We start from the raw sequence: 25,945 nt of genomic DNA, 5'->3' as shown, positions 1-25,945 counted from the left end.
CATAATACAAAATTTAGTGACCGCTGGCATCACTGGTGCTTGGCTGTGGGTCATCTACAACATCATCAGCTGTTGCAGCGCTCGGGCTGGCGGGAGCATCTGCTCGTTTCATAAACCAGGAGCTGGGGCGGAAACTGTATGACGGAGTGCGTGAGGGCGTGCGAGAGAGACTGCGCATGTGCCGGGAGCTGGGGCGGAAACTGTTGTACGCGGCGAGAGGCTGCCAGGAGCTGGGGTGGAAACTGTTGTACGCGGCGAGAGGCTGCCGGGAGCTGGGGCGGAAACTGTTGTACGCGGCGAGAGGCTGCCGGGAGCTGGGGTGGAAACTGTTGTACGCGGCGAGAGGCGCTGCTGGGAGCTGGGGCGGAAACTGTCGTATGCTCAGCTAGCTCAGCTGGGAAAGACTTGCCAGTCATAACCAGACAGTCGTAAAGTCGATCGGTCGTAAGTCGCATAGGTCGTAAGTCGACGACTACCTGTATATACAAACCATGGGGGGGTTACAAACTTTTGCACTGGACTGTATACAGTAAGACCTCCATATTGTGTACCCATGATACTAATTTGTCATGCACTGTACACACACACACACACACACACACACACATTCAATAACCAGAGAGAGATTACAGAGATAATGATGTTATTTATGTACAGAACTCAATGTGGGGAAAAAAAAACGATGAGGGACGGACGATGAGCCACGACGGCACCATGAAGACTTCATGATTATTATTTACGATCTTGAAAACTTAACATGGTGACATTGTAGTGCCCCAGTGAGCAGAGACACAGGATATGACTTTAATATGAAGAGCTGTCATGTCAGTGTCAATGAAACGAGAATCAGGCTTTCAATAACAAGAAAAAGTAAGTGATATTAAATTCTAAAAAATAAAAATAAAATAAAAAAAATCACATCACGTACGCTGAAATGGAGAGAAATATCATTTGAAGATTAAAAGCAGAATATATATATATATATATATATATATATATATATATATATATATATATATATATATATAAAACCACTGTTAAAGAGATTCACAATTCAAGTGTTTTGTTTTGGGTTTTTTTTTTGTTTTTTTTTATGAAAGGAAAAATGAAAAAAAAAAGCAGAACATTTTTGTGCAAAAAAAATCTTAAATCTAGCAATCAAGAATCATAAAATCTTGAGATCTATTTTCTCTTTCATAGTTTTTCATTATTAATATAATGATTTTAAATATATATATTTTTAAATTGAAATATATGCAATTTTGTAGACATCATATAAAGTATTGAGGAGTATTGTGCAGTGTTGTTTTTGGCAGCCATTTTTGATTTAGTTTTAGTCTTAGTCTTTTGGATGAAATGCTTATTAGTTTTAGTCACATTTTAGTCAATTCCATCCTTGATAGATTTGGTCTAGTTTTAGCTGACGAAAACTAAAAGGGTTTTAGTCCAGTTTTAGTCATTCATTTTAGTCGAAAAAATAATTACTTTAAAACATTAAATTAAGCCAATGCAGAGATAGGAAATTGTAAATGAGGTTGACAGGTTGTGCATAACATACTCTCAAAACAGTGTCTCAAAACAAACTTGTTTCACTTGAACGGAAAAAGTATGTCAAATATTTGGGTTTAATAATCGGTGACAATCTTTCTTGGAAGCCTCATATTGATTTTATTTGCAACAAAATAAGCAAGGTTGTAAGCTTAGACATTTTATTCCACTACATACTCTTATGACATTAAATCGCTCTCTGATTCAACCTTATTTAACATATGGTCTTAGTTCTTGGGGACAGGCTTGTAAAACTCATAAATAAAGTATTAATCTGACAAAAATGAGCTTTAAGATTAATCCATTTTGTTGATAATAGAGAAAGTGCCCTTCCATTGTTTTCCAAAACCAATATTTTACCAGTAAATCTTCTTTTCTATGAATGTATTTCTAAATTAATGTATGACGTTGTTAATCAAAGTGCACCCTCAAACATTTGTAAATTATTTTCTTCTATTTCTAGTATCCATTCTTATAACACTAGGTCATCTTACTCCAAGAACTTACCGTATATACTCAGTATTCTCGTAAAAATCTACAAAATAACTCATTTTCCCATGTTGGTGTTAGGGTATGGAACCAGATTCCAACTTCTATAAGATCTTCATCTAAATTGTCGTTTAAGAAAAAAGTCAGACACCACCTTTTTTCTGATTTAAGTAGATACTGTATGGATATGATGTTGACATCTCCAAACTCTTTCTTTCTACATAACTAAGAGCTATATATACTTATTTATTTATCTTAGTTTTAACTTTAAATATTATTTAATACCATGCATGAATTATTATTATCAGTATAACAAGTATACCTCTCTCTCTATATATTTTTTTCAATGTTATTGAATGATATATTACTGTACCTTTATATCGAATAACAAATATTGTCTCCTCTTTTTCTTTTTGTTACCAAATAGTTGTTAATTTGTCAAGTATGTTTTATTATCTTTTTCATACATATTTAAGTATTATATTAATTCATATAAAATATTTTTTTCTTTGTAAACATGAGTCTGCCTTGATTAGCAGTGCGCTATTTGCAGACTCGTGTAGTCTATTATATGTTTATATGTAATTGAAATAAAAGATTGATTGATTGATTGATTGATTGATTGATTGATTGATTGATTGATTGATTGAAGTCTGCATGCTCTCTACATAAACACTGTCTAGTGCAGACATCCCAAGTCTCCCGGAAGTTCCGGGAGTCTCCCGCATTTTGATAGTGGCATGCGCTACATGAACAGGCACACACGCAGTCTCTCTCGCTCTCCCTCGCGCGCTCCGTCATATGCGTGATGCAGACAGTAATGTTTCACGTGCACGCTCTCCCTTGTCTCGTCAACGAAAACAACAGATACGTCTCGTCATATTTTCGTGATCAAAGAGTTATGTTTAGCTTGTTACTGTCTTGTTTTAGTCATGAAAAAAGGTGCGTTAACGAAATCATTTTGTCATCGTCATCGTTAATGAAAACAACACTGGTATTGTGATATGATTTTTTTTCTTCAAATCACCCAGTCCTTACCTGGACAGGTCCAGAGTTTGCTCAGTCCTCATTCTGACACTTTATGGAGTAAATGAAGGTGTGAATTCCACCGTATGAATCATTCTGCTCTCCCTTAATGTAATCGCTTCTTAAAATGCACTCAGCTCTTCAGACTTTTAGTTCAAACCAAAATCACGAGTCGGAGTAAGCCAAGAACCTCGGTGATGAGTTTAAAATGATATATCGGGATTAGTTTGCGAGACAGATATTTCAAAGCAAACACAGAAACTGGCAGGAAAGCACTGAGCACATGGTGGACTTGTGACCTTGGACGACCTTGAGGAATCTTGAGTCTGGCGTGAAAGACAAAACTGTGATCTTGAGGGAATAGAACACTTCACGCGGGGCTGTAACAGGAAAATAATCAATGACGGTATGGTGTGATGAAGCAGAGTCACTGTTATGATGCCAAAGTTGATTATTTCACAATTTTCCTTTTAATCCACAGCAATCTGACTGCGAGTAACATTTATTTATTTATTAAAGACCAATACGTCATACTTTTTATCCATTTATAGTTACAGTTGATGTTGTAGAACATCAGCACACTCTATCGTTCCCTCACCAGCCTTGCTTTTTTTTGTCTTTCTTGATATAAAGATGAGATATACAAAAATCGCAGCTTGTTACAAAGAAACCGCAAAGCGTAAACTTCTGACTGTTACTGAGCGCTGACACTGGAGACTCCTTCCAACCAAATCATATTTATCACATCGATGATTACACATTCTTCTGTGTTAAGTAGCAGGATGATTTTGTAACTAGTTTTTTATGAGCTTTAGAGTACGTGCATAGCTAGCAGGATTAGCTAGTTTGTATCATGCTAGCTAGCATTTGAGAGATAATAGCGCTGTTGTTAGTTAGCCTTATTGCTAACTTAGCTGACATTCCTTGGTGAAAGTGACACCAGTTTAGCATCAGGACCAAAACTCAGCATTTCTTTTATGAATCTTTTTTCTTCTACTTTTTACTTCATCATACAGAAAATTGACAAGAATGTTAAATTACGTACATTACGTAAATTAGAAATGTGTACACTTTTCTAATCTGAGAAAATAACTTAAACCTGAACTTCAACTTTGACCAGAAGATATATTTACAGGAATAACTGCACTTCTGGTACTTTCCGGACTGTCATGGTCCTACCTGTGGTTTTCCTCTCATCAGGTAACATTCCACTTCACTCCACTCAGTATCACCTGCCACGCCCGCATGCTCCTTCCCTATCAGGCTCACCTGCTGCCAATTTACTCTCATTGACTTTCAGTGGCTGTCATTGGCTGTTGCCTATCACCTGCTGCCTTCTCTGTCTATTTAAACTGCAGTCCTCCCAAGCTTCAGTGTCAGATCGTCTGCAAAGTATGGTTCCCTTGTTTGATGGCAAGCCCAATCTGACTCCCCGTTGCCGACCCTGAAAGCATCGACTCCGTCTACTCTTCAGCCCTGGTAACCTGACCCTGCATTTCTGTCCCCGTTCTCGCTACCTGACCTGTGACTCTGTGTTTCAGCCTGTTTTCAAACTCCTGTCTGTCATGCTGTCCTGTCTGCCTGCTGAGAGACTGCTCGCTGAGAGACCGCCTGAATACCAAGTGCTGTAAGCTGACAGCCAAACCACTCTGACAACGCCTGATCCCAGCTGATCTCAGAAGCTAAGCAGGGCCTGGCCTGGTTAGTACTTGGATGGGAAACCTCAGACGCTCCCACCAGCCATCCCTGCCTCTCAGTCCTCCTGCCACTGAGCTTCACCCACACATCCTCCCAACTCCCTTTCCCCTGCTATCAATAAACTCAACATTTAACCTGCGCTCTTGGGTCCTCGTCTGTTTGTCCTGATAGAACGATCTGACCATCATGGACCCAGCGCCCTTCCTGACCAGCATGGGGGTTGAGCCCGAAATGACTGCTCTGCAGTGACTGGAACACACAGAGGGAGACATAAACCGGATGTCTGGCGACATTGCATCTCTGCTCCAGCTTGGCCACCAGCAGCAACAACTGTTTCAGCAACAGCTTCAACAGCAGCAGCATCAGCTAACCCAAGTCCTGCAAGTACTCACCAACCTCACCACTCCATCCGCTCCAGCTCCGCCTGCACCACCCAGCCCCTCTGCTGTGGCTTCCCCTCGAAATCCAGTTGCTCCAGTCCTGGCGGCACAGCCTCTAGCTCCCGGTGACCCGGAACCGAAGATCGGTAATCCAGAACGTTTCAATGGTGAGCCAAACCAGGTCCGGCCCTTCCTGACCAGCTGCCGTATCCAGTTTTCTCTGCAACCCAGGACCTTCTCGACGGAGGGAGCCAAGGTGGGGTATGTCATCACTCACCTGACCAGCCGGGCTTGGTTGTGGGGGACAGCAGAGTTCGACCGGCAGACCCCAGCCTGTGCCTCCTTCAGTGCCTTCGCCGAGGAGATGTTAAAGGTGTTTGACCTGGGCTCGTCAAGAACAGAGGCGTCATGAGCACTGATGAGTATTCGTCAGGGCAACCGGACAGTGGCGGACTACTCCATCGACTTTCGTACCCTGGCGAGGCACAGTTCGTGGAACATGGCAGCACTAGTGGACGCCTTCCTCCACAGTTTGGCGGACTACGTTAAGGACGAGCTCGTTTCCCATGAGCAACCCCTGACACTCGATGAGGCCATTGCCCTTGCCGTATGCATCGATCACCAGATCCGCAGATGAGAGAAGGGGCGTCCGAGTCAACCTGCCACCCGCACTCGGGGTGAGTCTTCTGCTGCCCAGTTCCCGCCTGTCACGCCCCAAAGCCAACCTAATCAGCCTGAGCCCATGGAGATCGGCCGCTCCTCCCTCAACCCCGAAGAGCGACAGCACTGCCTAACCTCAAACCTGTGCCTCTACTGCGGAAGTGAAGGTCACCGTGTCACCACCTGCCCGGCAAAAGCCAGAGCTCACCAGGCGTAGGGGAGATCCTGGTGAGCTCAACATGTACCCAGTCTCCCTCCATTCGAAAACCCCTGCTTCAGCTCTGCCTTCAGCTTCCTGACACCACTCATGCCCTGGCCGCCCTGGTGGACTCTGGAGCCGAAGCAAACATCATGGATACAGAGTTCACATGGCAGCTGGGTGTGGGCCGTCACCATCTCACTCCACCCGTTCCAGTACGAGCGCTGGGTGGACGTCGTCTCGGCACAGTGACACACATCACAACCTGAGAGAGGTGTTCAACAAGTCCAAGGCCACGTCTCTGCCCCCACACCGACCATACGACTGCACCATCGACCTCCTGCCAGGCACCGCACCCCCGAAGGGCCGTCTCTACTTCCTGTCAGCCCCGGAAAGAAAGGCCATGGAAGACTACATAAATGACTCTCTGGCTGCTGGCATAATCCGTCCATCGTCCTCTCTTGCCAGAGCAGGATTCTTCTTCGTGGGAAAGAAGGATGGTTCTCTTCGCCCATGCATAGATTACTGGGGCTTGAACAACATTACAGTTAAGAACCGCTACCCTCTGCCACTACTCTCCTCCACCTTTGAACTGCTGCAGGGGGCCACAGTGTTCACCAAGCTATATCTCTGGAACGCTTACCATCTGGTGTGAGTGAGAGAAGGTGATGAGTGGAAGACTGCGTTCAACACCCCGACGGGACATTATGAATATCTGGTCATGCCATTTGGTCTCACCAATGCCCCAGCAGTGTTCCAGGCACTGGTAAACGACATCCTCAGAGACATGCTCAATAAGTTTGTTTTTGTTTACTTGGACGATATTTTGATCTTCTCAAAAACCCTGTCAGAACACACCCACCATGTCCAGTTGGTTCTGTGCCGCCTGCTTGAAAACTCGCTGTTTGTGAAAGCAGAGAAGTGCGAGTTCCATGCTCAGTCTGTCTCGTTCCTGGGATATGTGGTGACCGAGGGCAGCATTCAAATGGACCCTGCGAAGGTGTCGGCAGTAACGTCGTGGCCGGTTCCAGAGAGCCGTAAGAAACTGCAGCAGTTCCTGGGGTTTGCCAACTTTTATAGGAGATTCATCCAGGGCTACAGCACCGTGGCAGCCCCACTCACCACACTGACCAGCATCAAACAGCCTTTTCAATGGACTGCAGCAGCTGACAAAGCCTTCAAAACCCTCAAGGCCTGTTTCACTTCAGCTCCCATCCTCCGGATGCCTGACGCCGAGCGGCAGTTTGTGGTGGAGGTAGATGCTTCGGATGTGGGAGTCGGGGCTGTGCTTTCCCAGCGAGCAGCAGAGGATGGCAAAATGCACCCCTGTGCCTTCTACTCCCGAAGACTGACCCCAGTAGAAAGCAACTACGACATCGGCAACCGCGAGCTACTGGCTGTCAAGCTCGCCCTCCAGGAGTGGCGCCACTGGTTGGAGGGGTCTAAGGTTCCGTTTGTGGTCTGGACTGACCACAAAAACCTGGAGTATATCCGGACAGCCAGGAGGCTAAACTCCCGCCAGCGCCGGTGGTCATTATTCTTCACCCAATTCAACTTTGTCCTTTCCTACCATCCTGGCTCCTGCAACATCAAGCCCGATGCACTCTCCCAGATGTTTCAGAAGGATGAGGCATCCAAGGAGGAATCAACACCCATCCTCCCAAGCCCCTGTGCCGTTGCTGCCCTGACCTGGGACATCGAGAAGCAGGTTCGAGAAGCCATCAGGAACCAGCCAAGCCCCAGCGCTTGCCCCTCCAACCTTCTCTATGTCACAGCCGGTCTGAGGTCTCAGGTGATTCAATGGGGACATGACTCCCACCTGGCCTGTCACCCCGGGGTCACACGCACCCTCCATCTGCTGTCTCAGCGGTTCTGGTGGCCGTTGATGAGGAAGGACATCCAGGATTTTGTGAGAGCCTGCCCCACTTGTAACCAGCACAAATCCCCCAGTCAGCCCCCAGCCGGGTTACTCCAGCCCCTGCCAGTATCCATGCGTCCCTGGTCCCATGTCTCCCTGGATTTTGTTACTGGTCTTCCTCCGTCGGAAGGTAATACGGTCATCCTCACCATTGTGGACCGCTTCAGTAAGATGACCCACTTTGTGCCTCTCCCTAAACTGCCAACTGCGAAGGAGACTGCCCGGGTCGTCTTAGAACATGTCTTTCGAGTCCATGGCCTGCCCAGGGATATCGTGTCTGACCGGGGACCGCAGTTCTCCACCAGTTTCTGGAAAGAATTCTGCCACCTCCTCGGGGCCACTGCCAGTCTGTCATCTGGGTTTCACCCACAGTCAAATGGCCAAACGGAGCGCATGAACCAGGAACTGGAGAAGGCACTTAGGTGTGTGGCTTCACGCAACCCCCACGCCTGGGCTCAACATCTGCTCTGGGTGGAATATGCCCACAACTCCCTCACCAGTTCTGCCACCAGACTTTCCCCCTTCCAGTGTGTGTATGGATATCAACCACCTCTGTTTGCCAGCCAGGAGGGAGATGCCACCTGCCTGTCTGCTCTCGCCTACACCCGCCGCTGCCGCCGCACGTGGGCCCAGGCCCGCACCGCACTCCTGAAGTCCAGTACCAGCTATGCTATTGGGGCTAACTGGTGGAGGACCCCTGCACCCGTTTACCATGTCGGCCAGAAGGTATGGTTGTCTGCTCGAGACCTACCACTGTGGGTGGAGTCACGCAAATTGGCGCCTCGCTACATCGGACCCTTTCCCATACAGAAGGTCATCAGTCCAACGGCAGTTCGGCTGCTGCTGCCCAAGACCATGAAAATACATCCCACCTTCCACGTCTCCAAACTCAAACTGGTGCACAAGAGCCCCCTGGTCCCGGTAACACCGCCGCCTCCTCCTCCACGCTTCATTGATGGTGGACCAGTCTACACGGTCCGGCGACTGCTCCGCTCTCGACGAAGGGGTAGGGGCATCCAATACTTGGTAGACTGGGAGGGTTATGGGCCTGAGGAGAGAGCATGGGTCCCCGCTGGAAGGATTTTGGATCTGGCCCTCATCGCCGACTTTCATCGCCTACACCCTGACCAGCCCTCCATCCGACGGGGTCGACGTAGGGGTTCTCACCGGGCGGATCCACTTCCGGACCCTGCCGCCACCCCTGCTCCAGTGTCCGAGTCTGACTCTGAACCGAATCCTGGGTGGGGGCCCTTGGATGATGAGTCTTCCGACAGTGAAGATGGTGCGGAGGCTATGGACACTGACCGGTCAGAGGAATTCTGACTCTCCACCAGTATTCCCCCTCCTCCTGCCAGTCTTGGTGAGTCTGTGTCTAGGGACTTCTGGAGCCGTCCCTTGAGGGGGGGGGTTCTGTCATGGTCCTACCTGTGGTTTTCCTCTCATCAGGTAACATTCCACTTCACTCCACTCAGTATCACCTGCCACGCCCGCATGCTCCTTCCCTATCAGGCTCACCTGCTGCCAATTTACTCTCATTGACTTTCAGTGGCTGTCATTGGCTGTTGCCTATCACCTGCTGCCTTCTCTGTCTATTTAAACTGCAGTCCTCCCAAGCTTCAGTGTCAGATCGTCTGCAAAGTATGGTTCCCTTGTTTGATGGCAAGCCCAATCTGACTCCCCATTGCTGACCCTGAAAGCATCGACTCCGTCTACTCTTCAGCCCTGGTAACCTGACCCTGCATTTCTGTCCCCGTTCTCGCTACTTGACCTGTGACTCTGTGTTTCAGCCTGTTCCCAAACTCCTGTCTGCCTGCTGAGAGACCACCTGAATACCAAGTGCTATAAGCTGACAGCCAAACCACTCTGACAATGCCTGATCCTGGCTGATCTCAGCTGCTAGGCAGGGCCTGGCCTGGTTAGTACTTGGATGGGAGACGTCAGATGCCGCCACCACCACGCTCCCACCAGCCATCCCTACCTCTCAATCCTCCTGCCACTGAGCTTCACACACACATCCTCCCAACTCCCTTTCCCCTGCTATCAATAAACTCAACATTTAACCTGCACTCTTGGGTCCTCGTCTGTTTGTCCTGACACGGACCTGTTTACATACAAAATACAATCTATGTTTTCCTATTATCGTTTCATCAGCGCCATCACCATAAAGACCATCTGATTTTTACTTGTTTATGGCTTTGATATATTTTTATATTTGACAAATATGTGAGAAATTTCCACATTTATTTCCACATTTAATATCTAATGTTCTCCCAAGTTAAAAAAAAATCTTAAATCACATTTCCAATAAACACATGCTCCCAAGCTGAATAAATAAAATAAAATAAAAATATAAAAATAATTTAACAATATTTAAAAATACATTTGATTTCACAAAGCTCTGAATAAATCTGAATATATAAATAAAAATGAATTATTATTATTATTATTATTATTATTATTATTATTATTCCCTCTTTGCGACATCAAAAAATATATCCATTGTAAAGAAAAAAAAGTACATCATAAATTTATATATGTGTGATTTTATATGATATTTTATTTGCCAGCCTTAATGTCTCCTGCTATAAAGAAGTTTTGATTTTTTTCAACTTTTTTTATTTTATTTATTTGTATTGATTGAAACTCACTGGTTGCTTTTGAAATGTGATTTTGAGCCAAATTTCAATGAAAACAAATAACTTAAAAAATCTAATTAATTTTAATAATTTTTGTACTAAAGAAGCCTGATTGATCTCATCATTGAGCTAAATGCAAATAAAAAAAATAATAAAATAATCTGAAATGTTACGGTCGGTGATAACATGATCAGTGATTAAAGAGAACATTTGGCAACACTTTTTTTAATGTTTAAAGACGAAAATTCCTCTGATTGCAGGACTTGTGCCTCCTGAAGGTTATTCAGGAAAAGTCTGAGTGACGGCACCGCAGCAGACTGCAGCTTTAACTTCAGCTCCGATTGTCTCGTCACGAACTGAATGCTGGACGCGTCTGAGAGAGTAAACAGACGAACAGACATCGGAAATCCATAACTGGAATAAATACCATGTCCCTGTCCCTACTGCGACTGTTTTCCCTTCGTTATTTCCACCTGAAGCGTCTCTGTGGCCCTCCTGCAGCTCGGGTTCAATAAAACACCTGCTGAAGGAGTGATGTGAGATGAAGACCAGAGGCTGTGCTGAAACAAAAGCTTCGAGCGAGTCCTCTCCTGCTGTTGCTGCATAAGGAGAGCCATTTCTCTGCCCGCTTCAGTGAATTAACGATGGTGATGGATGCGGAAGGTAATCCTGACAGAGATGTTTTGGATGGAGGAGTGTGAGGGTAGGAGGAGGAGCGTTCAACAACTTCCTCCAGAGTGAAGAAGAAATTTTACAGATTCGCAAAGACGAGTTTCGCTGATTAAAATAGCTCCACATGTAATCAGTCCTCAGGTTCTGAGGTCCAGACGCCGTACAGGTCACTTTTTTCGGTGTGCAATTATTAACTGAAGGGCTGAAGAAAGTACTGGCACCCATCAATGGAAAGCTCACCATACAGCACATGGGACCAAGTTACACTGAACTGAAACACGACTAAAACGATGAGTCATTTACAATTTCTTCATTTTTGTTCTTCGTTTTTTGGCATGAAATCGTTCTCATTTCCTTTCAATTCATTTTAAGATCTAATGCCACACTCACAACCCGCTGCAAGTGTTTTGGACATGCACGGGTTGCAGGGTTTGGTAGCTCGCAGCTGTGCCGCAGGGTCGCAGTGAACCCAGGGGAAAGTTTGGGGGAGGAGTACGGGCAAAGTACTCGTCAAGTACAGGTTGCATTTGGCAGAGGATAAGAGAGAGGAAGTGATTGGGAAAAGATGGGACAGAGGCCACTGCCTCTTCCGCCTTGCATTCTGACATTGGTGTTCCTGTATTAGCAAAGCCAATATCGCTTCGTGCTGCTCCTCAGCTTCTATCATCTGCCTATAAAGGTCCAACTCCCTCAGTCATTGTGGCAGTTTGGCGACAGCCATCTTCTTCCCTTCTACAATGCTACACGCTACATAATCGGTTCCTTGGTTCCTCCCCCAATATATATACCCAGAGTTTTGCCCCTCGTGCCGCGTGTGGGTCGCATGCACACATAGGGGTAGAAAGTACTTCTGTCTTGGGGGTTGCAGAAATAGCAAGTGTGGAATACTTGTGTAGTACTTCTGAGGCACGTCACTCGTACAATGACTGTGCGTCACTCATGTGTCTTACTGTCATCGCAAAAAGCCCCTACTAGTCGTACTGCTGACTTGGTTCAGGTGTACAAAAGGAGTACGAGTCCTGTACGTAATGTATGCGTTCTTGATTTTTTACAAGACCCGTAGAATTTGCATGTGCAGGACCAAAAGTCTCCACGGGCTGTCTGCGACCTTCTACGGCGTTGAACATACGCAAGTGTCGTGCAAGTTTCAAGCACGGTTTTGCCAAATTTTTTACCATAGACCGCCTGCAGTAGCACGTACGGTGGGTTGTGAGTGTGGTTTTAAGCAGAACAAACTGGGCAAATTCTGCTCAAAATAACTACTGCTGACGATAATTAAAGAAAGACAGAATTTTCTAGCAAAGTCTACATGAATCAGATTTATACTCTTACATTGTTTCTTACATTTTAAGGAGTTTTCCCCTTTTTTCTAGTTTTAATTAACTGCTAGTTCAAAACCACTGCTCAAACATTTCAGAATAAATCTTATAAATAAAAAAAAAACATTTAAAGAACCCCTTTTCTGTCTAGTCGTGTTGTCGTTCCTCTTACAGCTGGGTGATATTGATGATATAATATTGATATTGTGATCTCTGAGACATCGCAGGTATTAGGTGTGTAATAATAAATCTCGATACAAATTTATGATGATTTGTTTCAATGAAATCGAAAATGAATCACAATTATGATCACGCTGCATAATCTCTTAGTTTTGCTTCACTGTAACTGCATTTTTTAGACAGTAGAGGGTGCAATAACACAATATCGGGAATGCATGTGACTTCACTGTAGGTGGAAGTAACACAGCTCTAATGATGTGAAAACAGCACTGAGCTTGAGATTAAATCTGGAGGGCTCACTGGCACATGAGAGTGAAGCTATCTGGCCGCCATCTTACCACTTGCATCATGTTGTATTTGGCTGATGTGTTAAACTTTCATATCCAGGCTTGTAGTACTCAAGTCCAGGACTCAGACTCGAGTCCAACTCGTGCCCTAATTTTAAAGTGCATATCATGGGTAAATTCAGGAGTAATTCTCCTATTTTATATTAAACTTTGGTCAAATATCTTTAACATTCTGCATTCTCTGCAATTTTTTTACCTTGCGCAATACCAGAAAAATTCAGTTGAAATCAAGCCATTTGAGGCGAATTGGTCCGCCTCTGAAAAAACTTGGCATTTGAATTTCCCGGCAAACATTGATTTTCATGACGTCATCTGCGGGACGCCTCCCTCTGAATCCTACATCAGCGCTGGCTTGTTTATGAGAAAACGACCTGGTGGTTTTCTGCAAATTTCTTCAGCGTTATCACGTAATTATTAAAATGGTTAACAGATGTATCATAGGAGGGTGTAGCAACACCAATCTTGATGGGATTAGTACTATTAATTTTCCAAAAGACCGGACAGTGAGAGAGAAATGGGAGCGCTTGGTCTACACAGGCTGTGCACTGAAACCGTGCAAGCTCGTGCAGCCTGCTGGCGCTTCCGCAGATAACGTCACGAATCTGGCTCCAGATTCCCTTGGGATTTTTCCAGACGCATTTTGTTATTTTTTTCTGCTGTAGACAGATGGCCTTGTGCAAAATTACCCTTCTGGATGAGTGTGTAAAGGGACATACTTTCATATTAAAAAAAAAAAAAAATTGGTCCAGAATATGCACTTTAAGGACTCGTGACTTGACTTGCACTTGTGCACTGATGAATCGGACTTGGACTCGGACTCGTGCATTAACTGGATTCGGACTCGTAAATTGGAGACGAGGACTTGGATTTTTTCTTTATTTTTTGCAACATGCCATAATAATTTGGCAGAAGATATTTATATCTACATTATCTAATTTCATCCAAGAGAATGCACATTCACCTGTTCATATGTCATGTTCAGGAACAATCTAACGTTAATGGTGCTAAAATGCCTGGAGAGAAGCCCCTAGGATTGTCCGCTTTGCTTATACAGACTTCTCGTGTAGTGGGAAAAAAATGCACTGCTATGTGTTCCACATGTAGAAGAACTATCGAGGAGACGACGAGGACAACCTCGAACTTCAATCATCATTTGGTAAGACTCCACCCAGAGAAGGAAGGGACATGCTATGTTCATTGCTCTGTTGATAGTGGGGCTTGCTGAACGATGAACTAGCTAGTGTTAACCCTCTTTCATGTTATTTGCCCTGTTGATAGTGGGCGGGGCTTGTTGAGCGATGAACAAGCTTTTTATCTGTAGCCTATTAACTAAAATGGGGCAGTCAAGCAGTAACGTTAGTCCAACACAGTAGTAGAGACGCTTTCACATAAAGGCAGCAACAGCCACCGTCAAATGGTACGGATGGAGTCTTGTTCTCGGATTCGACTCGGATCAACATTGGACTTGACCCGGACTCAACTTGAAATTTTCTTTAATGACTTGGACTTGAACACTGGGGACTCAAGACTGGACTCGGACTCGAGCTTTACTGACTCGACTACAACACTGGTTGTATCCGATCAAACTTGCCCCAAGAAAAGTATCTCCTGACTTTTTTTCCCCTTTCATTACCTCTTCTTATTTTCTCAACTTTACCCACATTCCTTACATATCTTTATAGCGCTCCCTTTCACTGTTAATGGTTTTTTTTCCCCTTTTCCAGTCCAGTCTCTGATAATTTTTTTCTGAACGGCTCTTTTACTACTATAATTATTTTAACAGAGATTATTTCAGTTTTTCTCTTATACAGTGTATCTTTCTCTTTATCTTTCTCTCCCTCATTCCTATTTTTCTGTCAATCATTTATAAATTTTCAATAATACAGCTGCCAAAATAGACACAATCCTCCTTAAAGACACAATCTCTGTGCTGAACAACTATTCATTCTGGATCAAGACGGCAACCAAGCCACAGAAATAAAAGCTTTAAAGGATGTAAAGTCACATCACCAGTTCAGCGCGTGCTTCCTGAAATGGAGTGAACATTTACGGTTCAATAAACATCCAGGAACGATGGAACTATTGAAATCTGACTACAGATTTATTCTCCACGTCGATCCAAAAATATAATAAGCCCCAAACACAACAAAACAAAACCATCTCCTCATGCCAGCACTTGAACGTTCGTAAACAGGAAGGGCAGAAGTTTCCACTCATCCACACCGAGCTGTTTTCACTGGACAGGAAAATGAAACAACAACCTCAAGCCCAGAGCAGGCGATGTCGCCACGCCCACATGCTGCAATCACGGTCTGATTACAGGAAGCATAACGAGCAAATGCATCTCACTCTGCCGCCTGGAGAATGTCACGCCACTGAATGGTTTGGGTCTGAGGAAAGAATCCAGCGTGGAGCATGATGTGTACGACTTCACCGTCTGTGTGTTCACCTCCAGACTGAGACACCCAATAGATGTGCTGCACTGATGCAACATATAGTTTTACAGATACTCGTGCGCAAAGGTGGAAAATTCTAGCAAAATCAAACCAGGCTGCTCTTTTAGTTGAAGGACGTTGGCATTCAAAGAGCGTTCGACTTCTAATCCAGAGCAAAGCGAGCTCTTTTGAAGCTGAAGCTCTTCCAGATCTCACACTTTCATCGCAGCCTTTGTTCTGGGATTAACATGAACCCACAGGTTGGGTTTAAAGCAAAGTGACGTTAGCTCATCCATGACACGTGAGAACCAAAGCACAGAACACAGAACATGAAACACAGAACCATCACTGAGTTCCTGCTTCCACTTTGAACCTGTGTGTTTATCATCTTATAACACAGCAATCTGTCAACTGTTACTTTTGTTTGGGTTTAAAGAGCAATATTTATTTATTTAAATCCATTTATAGTTACATTTAATGTTGTGGAGCATTGGCAAGTTAGTTCCCGTACTATTCCAACCTTCTCACACAGTCACAGGGAAGAAAACACACACAGTTCCCTACGGAACCTGTGTTATAGAGCTGTCAACGTCTTCGCCTGGATTCCTATCAAAGTTCATGAAAATAAATAAATATAATGGGGGAAAAAAAAACGCAGTTTGACATGCTACCAAGAAACCAGAAAGGGGGGGGGGGACACCTCATCTGTTCTGGAAAAAAAAAGGAAAAGAAATAAACTGAATATAAAGTAACAAGAAAGAATGAAAAGAAGTGAAAAAATAGAAAACATTCAACAAGGAAAAGAGGAAAGAAAGAAAACTTTAGCTATGAGAAAACGTTTTTCTCTCACTTTAACCAACATTTGTTTAATCTGTTTATTTTTAAAGGAGTGTCTGCTGCACATGTCTCACACACACGCGCACACACACACACACACACACACACACACCGAGTGGATGAGTAAATCTTACTGATGTAGGGCTGTGAATATGTTTCTGTCATACAGAGAGGAAAATAATGGCTTTTAAACTTCACTCATCTGAAAGCTTTTATCCCCTGACATTTACCTCAGAGCTGCATTAACTTCCACTCCTCCCTCCCTCTCTCCCTCCCTCCTTCTGATACCTTTTTCTCTGTGTTCATTTTTTTCCTTCTCACTTTTCCTCTTTGTTTTCTCCACTGTTTTCTTTCTGCTTATTTGTTTATTTGTTTATTTATTCACTTTTCTCTTTCTTTCTTTCTTTCTTTCTTTCTTTCTTTCTTTCTTTCTTTCGATACAAAAGCAATGAAAGATTGTTCCCTCACCACCGCCTCTCTTTTTCTCTCTCTTTAACTTAATAAAACACCGGAAAGCCCCAGAAGTAATCTGTGTTATCTCTGAGGTTATAAAGCTGTCCTCCAGAAGACCATTACTGTGAAGGAACAGCATGTCTTCACATGTCCACCTCTTCCCTCAGTTTAAATCCACAAGCTTTTCAGCAGCACGAGCAAATCCACTGACACTTAGCTGATGCTGTTTTAAGAGATTATTTAAATCTGCATCTCGACTGAAAATGCTGGACTATTGTTGAAATTAGAAATGATCATGAATCAAACTGGCTGCATAATTTTCCCCCAGAACAGACATGGAAGAGGAGGAGGAGAATCAGGAGGAGGAGGAGAAGAAAGAGGAAGAGGAGAATGATGAGGAACAGGCGGAAGAGCAGAAGAAAGAGGAAGAGGAGAAGGATGAGGAACAGGGGGAGGAGGAGAAGAAAGAGGAACAGGATGAGGAAGAGAATCAGGAAGAGGGGAAGAAAGAGGAAGAGGAGAAGGAACAAGAAGAGAAAGAGAATCAGGAGGAGGAGGAGAATCAGGAAGAGGAGGAGAAAGAGGAAGAAGAGAAGGATGAGGAACAGGAGGAGAATCAGGAAGAGGGGAAGAAAGAGGAGAAGGAACAAGAAGAGAAAAAGAATGAGGAGGAGGAGGAGTTGGAGCAGGAGGAGGAGGAGAAGAAAGAGGAAGAGGAGAAGGATGAGGAACAGCAGAAGGAAGAGAATCAGGAGGAGGAGAAGAAAGATGAGGAGGAAGAGGAGGAGGAGGAAGAACAGGAAAAGAAAGAGAATCAGGAGGAGGAGGAAAAACAGGAGGAGGAGGAGAAGAAGAAAGAGGAAGAGGAGAAGGATGAGGAACAGGAGGATGAAGAGAATCAGGAGTAGGAGAAGGATGAGGAACAAGAGGAGGAAGAGAATTAGGAAGAGGATGAGGAGAAGAAAGAGGAAAAGGAGAAGGATGAGGAACAGGAGGAGGAAGAGAATCAGGAGGAGAAGGAGAAAGAGGAAGAGGAGAATGATGAGCAACAGGAGGAGGAAGAGAATCAGGAGGAGGAGAAGAAGGAGGAGGAAGAGAAGGAACAGGGGGAGAAAGAGAATCATGAGGAGGAGGATTGGGAGGAGGAACAAAAGGAACAGGAGGAGGAAGAGAATTAGGAGGAGAAGGAGAAGGAGGAGAAGGATTAGGAACAGCAGGAAGAAGAGAATCAGGAGGAGGAGGAGAATCAGGAGGAGGAAGTGAATCAGGAGGAGGAGAATCAGGAGGAGGAAGATTAGGAGGAGGAAGAGAATCACGCTGAGGAGGAGGAGAATCAGGAGGAGGAAGATTGGGAGGAGGAGAAGGAGGAACAGGAGGAGGAACAGAAGCATGAGGAGGAGGATTGGTAGGAGGAGGAAAAGGATCAGGAGGAAGAGGAGGATCAGGAGGAAGAGGAGAAGGCATGGCAAAAAAAAAAAACAACAGTGGGCCAAACCAAAAATCCATTTTTTTGCACCAGAGAGTGAAGTCTGTCATGGTAGAGTTTAAGATACTGGATAAACATTTCATCTGAATGAGTTCATCTTGTAAACACAGCCAGTGAGGCTCCGTCAGAAGATGCCAACCACAAGCAATTGTTTTGTCTTAAGTGTTTTTTTTCCTCCTTAAACCTCAAAACTAAGCTCTAACAACGCTCAGAGCCATCACGCTATAAGACTACACGATTGCTCATCTCAGATCTTGCTTCTGAAACAATGAACATTTTTAGCACCATCAATAACAAAAATCCTGGATAAAAACATAAAAACACAACTCAAGCTTGACAAGAAGATTATTGAATGTTTTTAGTTCTTTCAGTCCGGTAGCTTCATTTAGTGCTGACTCATATTGCTTCATCCTGAAATCCAAATGGAGAAGAACAGCACCACTGGGACCATGAAGAACCAGCAGAGGAAATGCTGAGGTCTCCATTTTAAGAAGAAATGATTTTCTCTCAGGTCCCCTGTGGAAGCACTTCAGCTTACAGTAAATTTTACTGCATGCTTTTGTGCAGTCTTGTGATCCAAACAAGTCAAGCATGTCAGTTTTAAAAAATCTCTTTGAAGTATTGTGCTATGATAGATTTTTTTAGGCTGAAATCTGCAAATGTGCTAACGCTAGCTTTCCAGGCTGATGGACTGAAATGATGAGGAAACAGCTGGCTGTATATGAGCACATTGGTTCGAAAATGGATTACAGACAAGTTCCTAGCCTCTTCATACCCTTTGAGGGTTCTTTCAGGTTTCTTCCAGGGTTCCTCAGCTTCCTAAAAGGATTCTGCTTTGGAAATCTGGTGAAGGTTTCAACTTTGAAACTTCGCAAGTTCCCCTGGCTTTATGGGTTCTAAATTTTGGAAGAACGTAGTTGTTAGGCCAGCCATAGACCAAAACATACCTAATTCCCAATCATGAGTCCCTGCTTTCCATAATTCCCACCCAAGACTCTCTATTGGCCAACAAATATCCACTGTTACTCTCATTTTCTGACAAATTTAAACTTTTTTTTTTTTACTTTTGCTGTCAATCCAGCACATTACATAAAGGTTGCCAGTTACTGCCAATTTAAATCAAGGCAAACTATAGATGACTTGCAACCACGTGATCAAAATGTGCTACGTCGTGAGCGTCCGCCATGATGGTGGATATACAGTACAAAGCAACTAGGATGGCAGCCGCTGAAAGTGAACAATGCTGAATTTTCTCAGTATTACCACGATTTGAACAGTCGAGGAAAGATTCGATACAAAGAGAAGATATGTGTGGTTTTGACCCATATTATTTAAAAAAGGCAGACTTTTCTGAAGATAAGACGCTTCTACTGACCACTGAGTACCCAGATATCACATTCTATCTGGTTTGGCTGCCGACAAATGAAGTCCGACCTTGGGCAAAACATAGCCCATTTTCTGAGTGGGCGCCCAGTCTGGATTGTTTCTACCGTATAATTTTGCTGGCGCTCCTAGAAGCAAAATGCTAATACACGTGCTAAAATTATAACAACAACCGAGTGAACCACGACAAGAGAACGCTCGTTTTATAGCAAAATTCTAGCAACACGAAATAAAATTCTTCCATGAGATTATCGAGAAAGCTTTTGAATCTCACCTGAGATAAAATGATTACTGCAAACAGGAGCTGTTTTGGTTTTAGACTCTGTTAGATCAGCCGTGCTTGTCTCCTCTCTGTACTAAGCCTCAGAGTTTCCTCGCCCTCTTTCCAAATCACGGATGGAATTCTAAAACATTGGAACGTGCCACGGTCACAAGTACTGTTGTGACCACAACCATATACAGCACAGAGATATGGCATGGCTAAAAGAACGCTTAAAGCAGTGGAAAAACAAAGAGAGTTGTGCACGTGTGACTATGTTTTGTATGGAATGTCGCTTGACCCCGCATTTGTATATCCACCAACATGGCCGACATCCGGCTTTCTATTTTGCTTTGACGTCACTTGCAAGTCAAGGATTTCAAACACACTGCAAAAATGATATCTTAGCAAGTGAAAATATCTTGAAAATTGTTGAAACGATCTAGTAGTTCATATTGGAAGAATACAAGACACCAATTCTGAGATTATTAAACCTAGTTCTAGATCACAACCAACTTATTCTAAGATGTCTTATCAAGTAAAAATATTTGTCCATGCAGCAAGATAATTTCACTAGTATTAAGTAATGTTCTCCTCAAATTCAGTTTTAAATTTTTTTTGCAATGCAACTTTATACCCAATGCCAAAGCAGAATATTGTTTTTATTTTATCAAACTATTCTTTTCCTCTCGTCTCTAGACTATAGACCTTCACTTGTCTGGGGACACCTTGACGTCTTTCTTATTTTTTCTTTTTAAGTAAGTAATTAATGTCTGACCTCCAACAACCCCAAACACACCACAAAGCTATAGAAGGGATAATTGGAGAACAAGGAGGCAGTCGGATTCTCTTGGTAATGAAATTGCATGGCCAGAAAGCTGACCTTAACCCAATCGATCTGCACTGAAAAGATTGAAAGATTAGAGAAATGTGTCCAGCAGCTCGAGGAACCTTTCCAGAATGGGTTCTGAGGAACGCACTGAGAAGCTGATGGTTCATGTGAAGAAAGTGTGCAGAGTTTCTTGTGATCTTCGGATGCTAAATTAGAGTTTGGATCATCATATTCATAAAAGAAATGTTTCTTAATTTCACGACTTGTGCTAATCCTGGCTATCTTTAGGGCATACCTGCTCTGGTTCAGAGATATGAGAACAACAATCCCCAATTACAGCAGCATGTGCTGGAGTGGGTCCGTAGAGACGAGAGAGAAAGATGGATTTGTGGCAGATTCGACAGATATTAACCCCAATGTCCAATTTTCCTTAACAATGCACAGCTTGCAGAAACTCCTGGGCACCTGAGGGAATTGTCGTCAGGAGAGCTGGCCTGTTTGTTGGGATGTTATGAGAAATAAAGCCCCAGTGGGATTGGAAGTATGGCAAATATCATGCTTACAGTTTGTACCTCAGGAGAATCTTTATCTACAAATAATCCTCAAACAGTGTTTCCATTTTTGACGACATCCCAAAGCTAGAACTGTGAAGCATCTAAAGAACCTTTTGGGAAAGAGCAATGGAAAAGGATAAATCTTCAGAAAAAATAATGGAATGAAAACAAATATCTGAAATAACAGAACAAAAGCTCAGAGGTAATCAGTGCCATCCACCATCTTGCTATGGCTGTTTATTCCCGTTGTGAATTGTGCCATGCCCCCTGTTCATGACGCATCCTCGATTACAACGGTTCAGCTCAAAACTGGTGAAAACATGGGCTGGTTCGCTAGCTGGCACCAAGGTTCAAAGAATCCTGAATGGAACTGGTTCAAGAACCCGTTCCTTGTTGGTCGAAAAGGGGTATGAATGTTACAAAGCACTGAAACTGGAGACTCCTTCCATAGATGGTTAAATAAACATTTCTTCACACAGAAAACTTCACCGCATCAAATCCGTTTATAAAATCTCTGTGAACGAGCTGTTACTATAGAAATGATCAATTAGCATGACAAATCAACACCAATCAGAATCCAAAATTCCACAACACTGTGGTGTAAATCAGATTTTCAGGGTTGTCAAAACCCTAATCATATTCCGAACCCATTCCCTCTCAGACATACCAGAGCGCTGGTCAATAACATTAACATTAAGCCACTGATGAGTTTAAGAGTTGCTGTTTATGAAGCAATAATTGCCTGAGGCATTAAAGTGAAGGGGAGAGAGAGAGAGTGAGAAAGAAAAAAAATAAAATGCCTCATTTAGAGCTCCTTGAAACCAAGTCAATCTCATTACTTCAGAACTGAAGCCATAAAAATCAATTCGCTCCGAACAGAGTCGTTTAGTCGAGCCGGAAAGATGGCTGACCCCATGCTTTGGGTATCCGTGTGTTTACTTTGTGCAGCAAGATGGTTAGGAGAAATCCATTCCTGCAGACACTCATTAAACTGAAAAACTGACAAGTCTTGAGCAAAGCCGCAGAAAACAGAAAAGTTATAGCATCAAAGAACACCGAGGAGTCAGTAAGATCCCAAATAACAAGCATGTGTTTGATTAAAAAGTGCATTTGATGTGGGCGATTTCGAAAGAATAATTGCGTGAATTTAGTTACATGCAAAGATGGGGTGAGTTCGTTTGTGTAACAGAGTCAAACCTGAATTTAAAAAAAAAACAACCTGTCAGTTTGTCCGATATAGCAATACAGAGAAGCGTTAAAAAAAGGGAAAAAATGTGTTTATATGGAATGTGTGAAGGAAAAAGAATTGTTTCTGAGCTGTTCATCATCAGAGGTGTAAATTTGAAACTTATTAAATTTAATCAACTTTCATCATTTTGGAATATTAAAACAATCTTTTGACGATTAAAACTTCATGAATGATATCATTTTGGCAGAAGAAACAGGCGTCTGCAAATTTAATACCTGCTCTTTGTTGGTCTTCTTCTTCCAGCTGCTACTGTTAGGGGTTGCCACAGCGGATCATCATGATCCATATTTGACTTGGTGTAGATTTTACACCGGATGCTTTTCCTGATGCAACCCTCCCCAATCTATCCAGGCTTGGGACCAGCACTAAGTACGCACTCGCTTGTACAACCCCAGTGGCAAGGTATTTTACCTAATCTGCCTGTCTTTGGACTGTGAGAGGAAACCAGAGCACCCAGAGGAAACCCGTACAGAGGAGAACATGCAAACTCCACACAGAAGGGCCCCTGTCAGCCATGAAGTTTGAACCCAGAACCTTCTTGATGTGAGGTGACAGTGCACAATGCCACTACACCACCTTCAGGCGATCACTGTTCCTGAACGGACATTCAGGCTGGAACAGATCTTCAAATTAACCCTCACGGACACTGGGACCTCATGTGAAAGTGACATCAGTAACCTGAGCTCAGGTCCAGTGCTATGAGGTTACACTACCACCCGATGATTCGCATAAATACTGGATGTTAAATCATGGCACTTTCATTACACAGGCGAACCCTGAATTTTGCTCAAGTTTTGCTGATGGACAAAAAAACAGTTCAGCTTTTTTTTTTTTGCAGACGACAACACATCTGCTGTGTTCCTTACCCATCATCGATTAGCTCTGACCAAGGGGCAGAATGTCACAGCATTACAGCATTAAGCTGTGTACAAGTCAGCTGTAGCTGCTAGTCACAAGCATTAGCATTTAGTCCATTAGTTTTTGGACTATTTACCTATAAACAAGGTCAAGAATGCTTTCAGAACTGAAGCCTGCATTGTAAATGAACCTAACGAGTTAAACGAAGCTCATGATGACATTTTAATTAAGTTTATATGAACAATCTGTGCATGCCCTCTGAGCTGAACAGCAGCAGAGATACTTGAATCTCACCCTAAAGATTAAACATCATAAAGAAGCCCAGATGCCTCCATGTTCTTTACTCCGTTATCTACATTCTGTCTTCTTCCCATTCTCAGTGTTATAATGGAGTAAACGTAAATCCTACCTGCGTGACCAACGGCTCCAGCAGCCTCTCCACGGTCAGAGTGCGGATCTCCAGACTCTTCGGGTCCCATTTCAGCAGGATGGGGGACGTAGCGCTTGTCATGATTACTGTGAAGAATAAATGAAAAAAAAAAAACAGATGTAAGATGGAGAACATGTGGAAGAAGTTCAGGTGAGTAGATGAGGGCTGGATGTGTTGATGTTATGATAAAATATCAATATCATCAACTGTATCACAATACACCATTTCTGAGATATCATTGGTATCATACTGAGGTTTTTTTTCTTTTTCGAAAGAATAACAACTGCAATTTTCAGAAGGACACGATCTTTCGATAATCTATCATTTTCTGTAAAATAGCAGAACATTCATCTTTAGAGATTCCCCCATTTCTTTTCAGGGTTAATTTATTTTTAAAGACATATCAACGCTATATTAAGTAATCCCGAGCACATGTGGTTCTATCAGTGATTGATGAATGACGGTTCTTGATGCAGTTAGGGATTGGAGATCATGGGTGTTCGGATTAGGCTTGAGCCCTTGACCTTTACACACCAAAATTCTTCCAGATGCCTTGAATAGAATAATGATGATATTATGTACCATAGAGGATGAAATATCAAAATCCCTTCCTATCTTTCTTTGAGGAACATTGTTTTTAAACATTTCAATTATTTCCTCATGCATTTGTTGACAAACTGGAGTTCCTCGGCCCATCTTTACTCCTCAAAGACTAAGCCTTTCCTGGATACTTTCCATGTTTTTGTACCAAATCATGATTATAATCGCCTGTTGACATCACCTGTTTCAAATTACATCATTATTTAATTGTTTTACCTCATTACTTGCCCTAAATGGCCCCCATTCCAACTTTTTCAGAATGTGTTGCAGGTCTGAAACGCAGGAACGGATGTAGATTAACAAATGAAATGAAGTTGTCCAACAAAACATGAAATATCTTGGGTTCATCTCATCTCATCTCATTATCTCTAGCTGCTTTATCCTGTTCTACAGGGTCGCAGGCAAGCTGGAGCCTATCCCAGCTGACTACGGGCGAAAGGCGGATCTTGGGTTCATTCTGTCTGTAATTCAATTTAGAAATCACTTCTTTCTTTTATTTTATTTGTGTTTGGTGTTGTACAGCTACTGTTCTGTCTGCACTTTATTATCTAACCTGTATACAGTATCATAACGCTTCACTTGTGGAGACATCATCAAATATCATGATATGATCATTCTGACAGACCGCCCAGCCCTACTTCACTGCAAAGGCAGAAGTTCCTGGATGTTAATCTTAAAAGTGAGATGAAGATGATGAAGATGTGACGAGTTAAGGCGCTGGTCAAAAGGTGATGTGATAAATGTACAGTGTTTCAGACAGAATGCTGATACCTGGTTGATTGCACCGTTTTAATGCAACTCATACATGTCAACCCCTACGGATTTCCCGTATTCCCTACGGATTTTGGCATTTTAAAAATGGTACGGGCGTAGTGGTATTCAGCTACGGCTTTTTCTACATTTTCACCTTAAAATTATTTTGATTTATTACCATCAAAAAAATCGTCATGAAATACAAAAATGCATGGGAGCCGCCATTTTCTACATTTAGAATTACTCAACCGGTACTTCCGCTAGTACCAACAAGCCATTCCAAATGTCTGAGCATGCGCAATTGTGATTTTCCTGCACACCGAGCGGGAAATAACAGCACATGTAGCGTAACAATAGACAGGTCAAGAGGTCAAGATGTCGGCACCACCGAAGAAAAAACTCAAAACATCTAAAACTGGAGGTCGCTTTCTTCCCGAATGGACAGAAACATTCAATGGAATAATTATCGCTTCCAAAATGGGTGCTGAGTATGTCAACTGCACAATTTGTTGTAGAGACGTGAAAGTGTTTGCCTCTAGAATTTACGACGTGAGGGAACACATGAACTCTCAAATGCATGTGAAGAATGCAAACCAGAAAAAGAGACAGCTGTCAATTAATTTCTTCACACAAAAGCCAACAAAGGTTGTACAGTATCTGACATTAGGTATTAGGTAAGATCTGATACATTTTTATTATGCATGAAATATTACTATGGATTTGGTATGGAAATTATGGATTTCT

At 43.2% G+C, this 25,945-nt stretch overlaps 1 protein-coding gene across 1 annotated transcript in view; it reads right to left on the bottom strand.

The window, feature by feature from the left end:
* ctnna2 (catenin (cadherin-associated protein), alpha 2) overlaps positions 1-25,945 on the bottom strand; it is a 699,326-nt gene that overhangs the window by 656,424 nt on the left and 16,957 nt on the right. The window contains exon 2 of the mRNA XM_060915970.1: positions 23,828-23,934. Within this exon, the coding sequence (XP_060771953.1) occupies positions 23,828-23,929 (102 nt within the window). The 5' untranslated portion in view covers positions 23,930-23,934. The remainder of the gene's footprint in view (positions 1-23,827; positions 23,935-25,945) is intronic.

Source organism: Neoarius graeffei, chromosome 3, assembly GCF_027579695.1.
Source record: "Neoarius graeffei isolate fNeoGra1 chromosome 3, fNeoGra1.pri, whole genome shotgun sequence".
Taxonomy (NCBI): Eukaryota; Metazoa; Chordata; class Actinopteri; order Siluriformes; family Ariidae; genus Neoarius; species Neoarius graeffei.
This window is presented reverse-complemented; position numbering and strand designations above follow the sequence as displayed.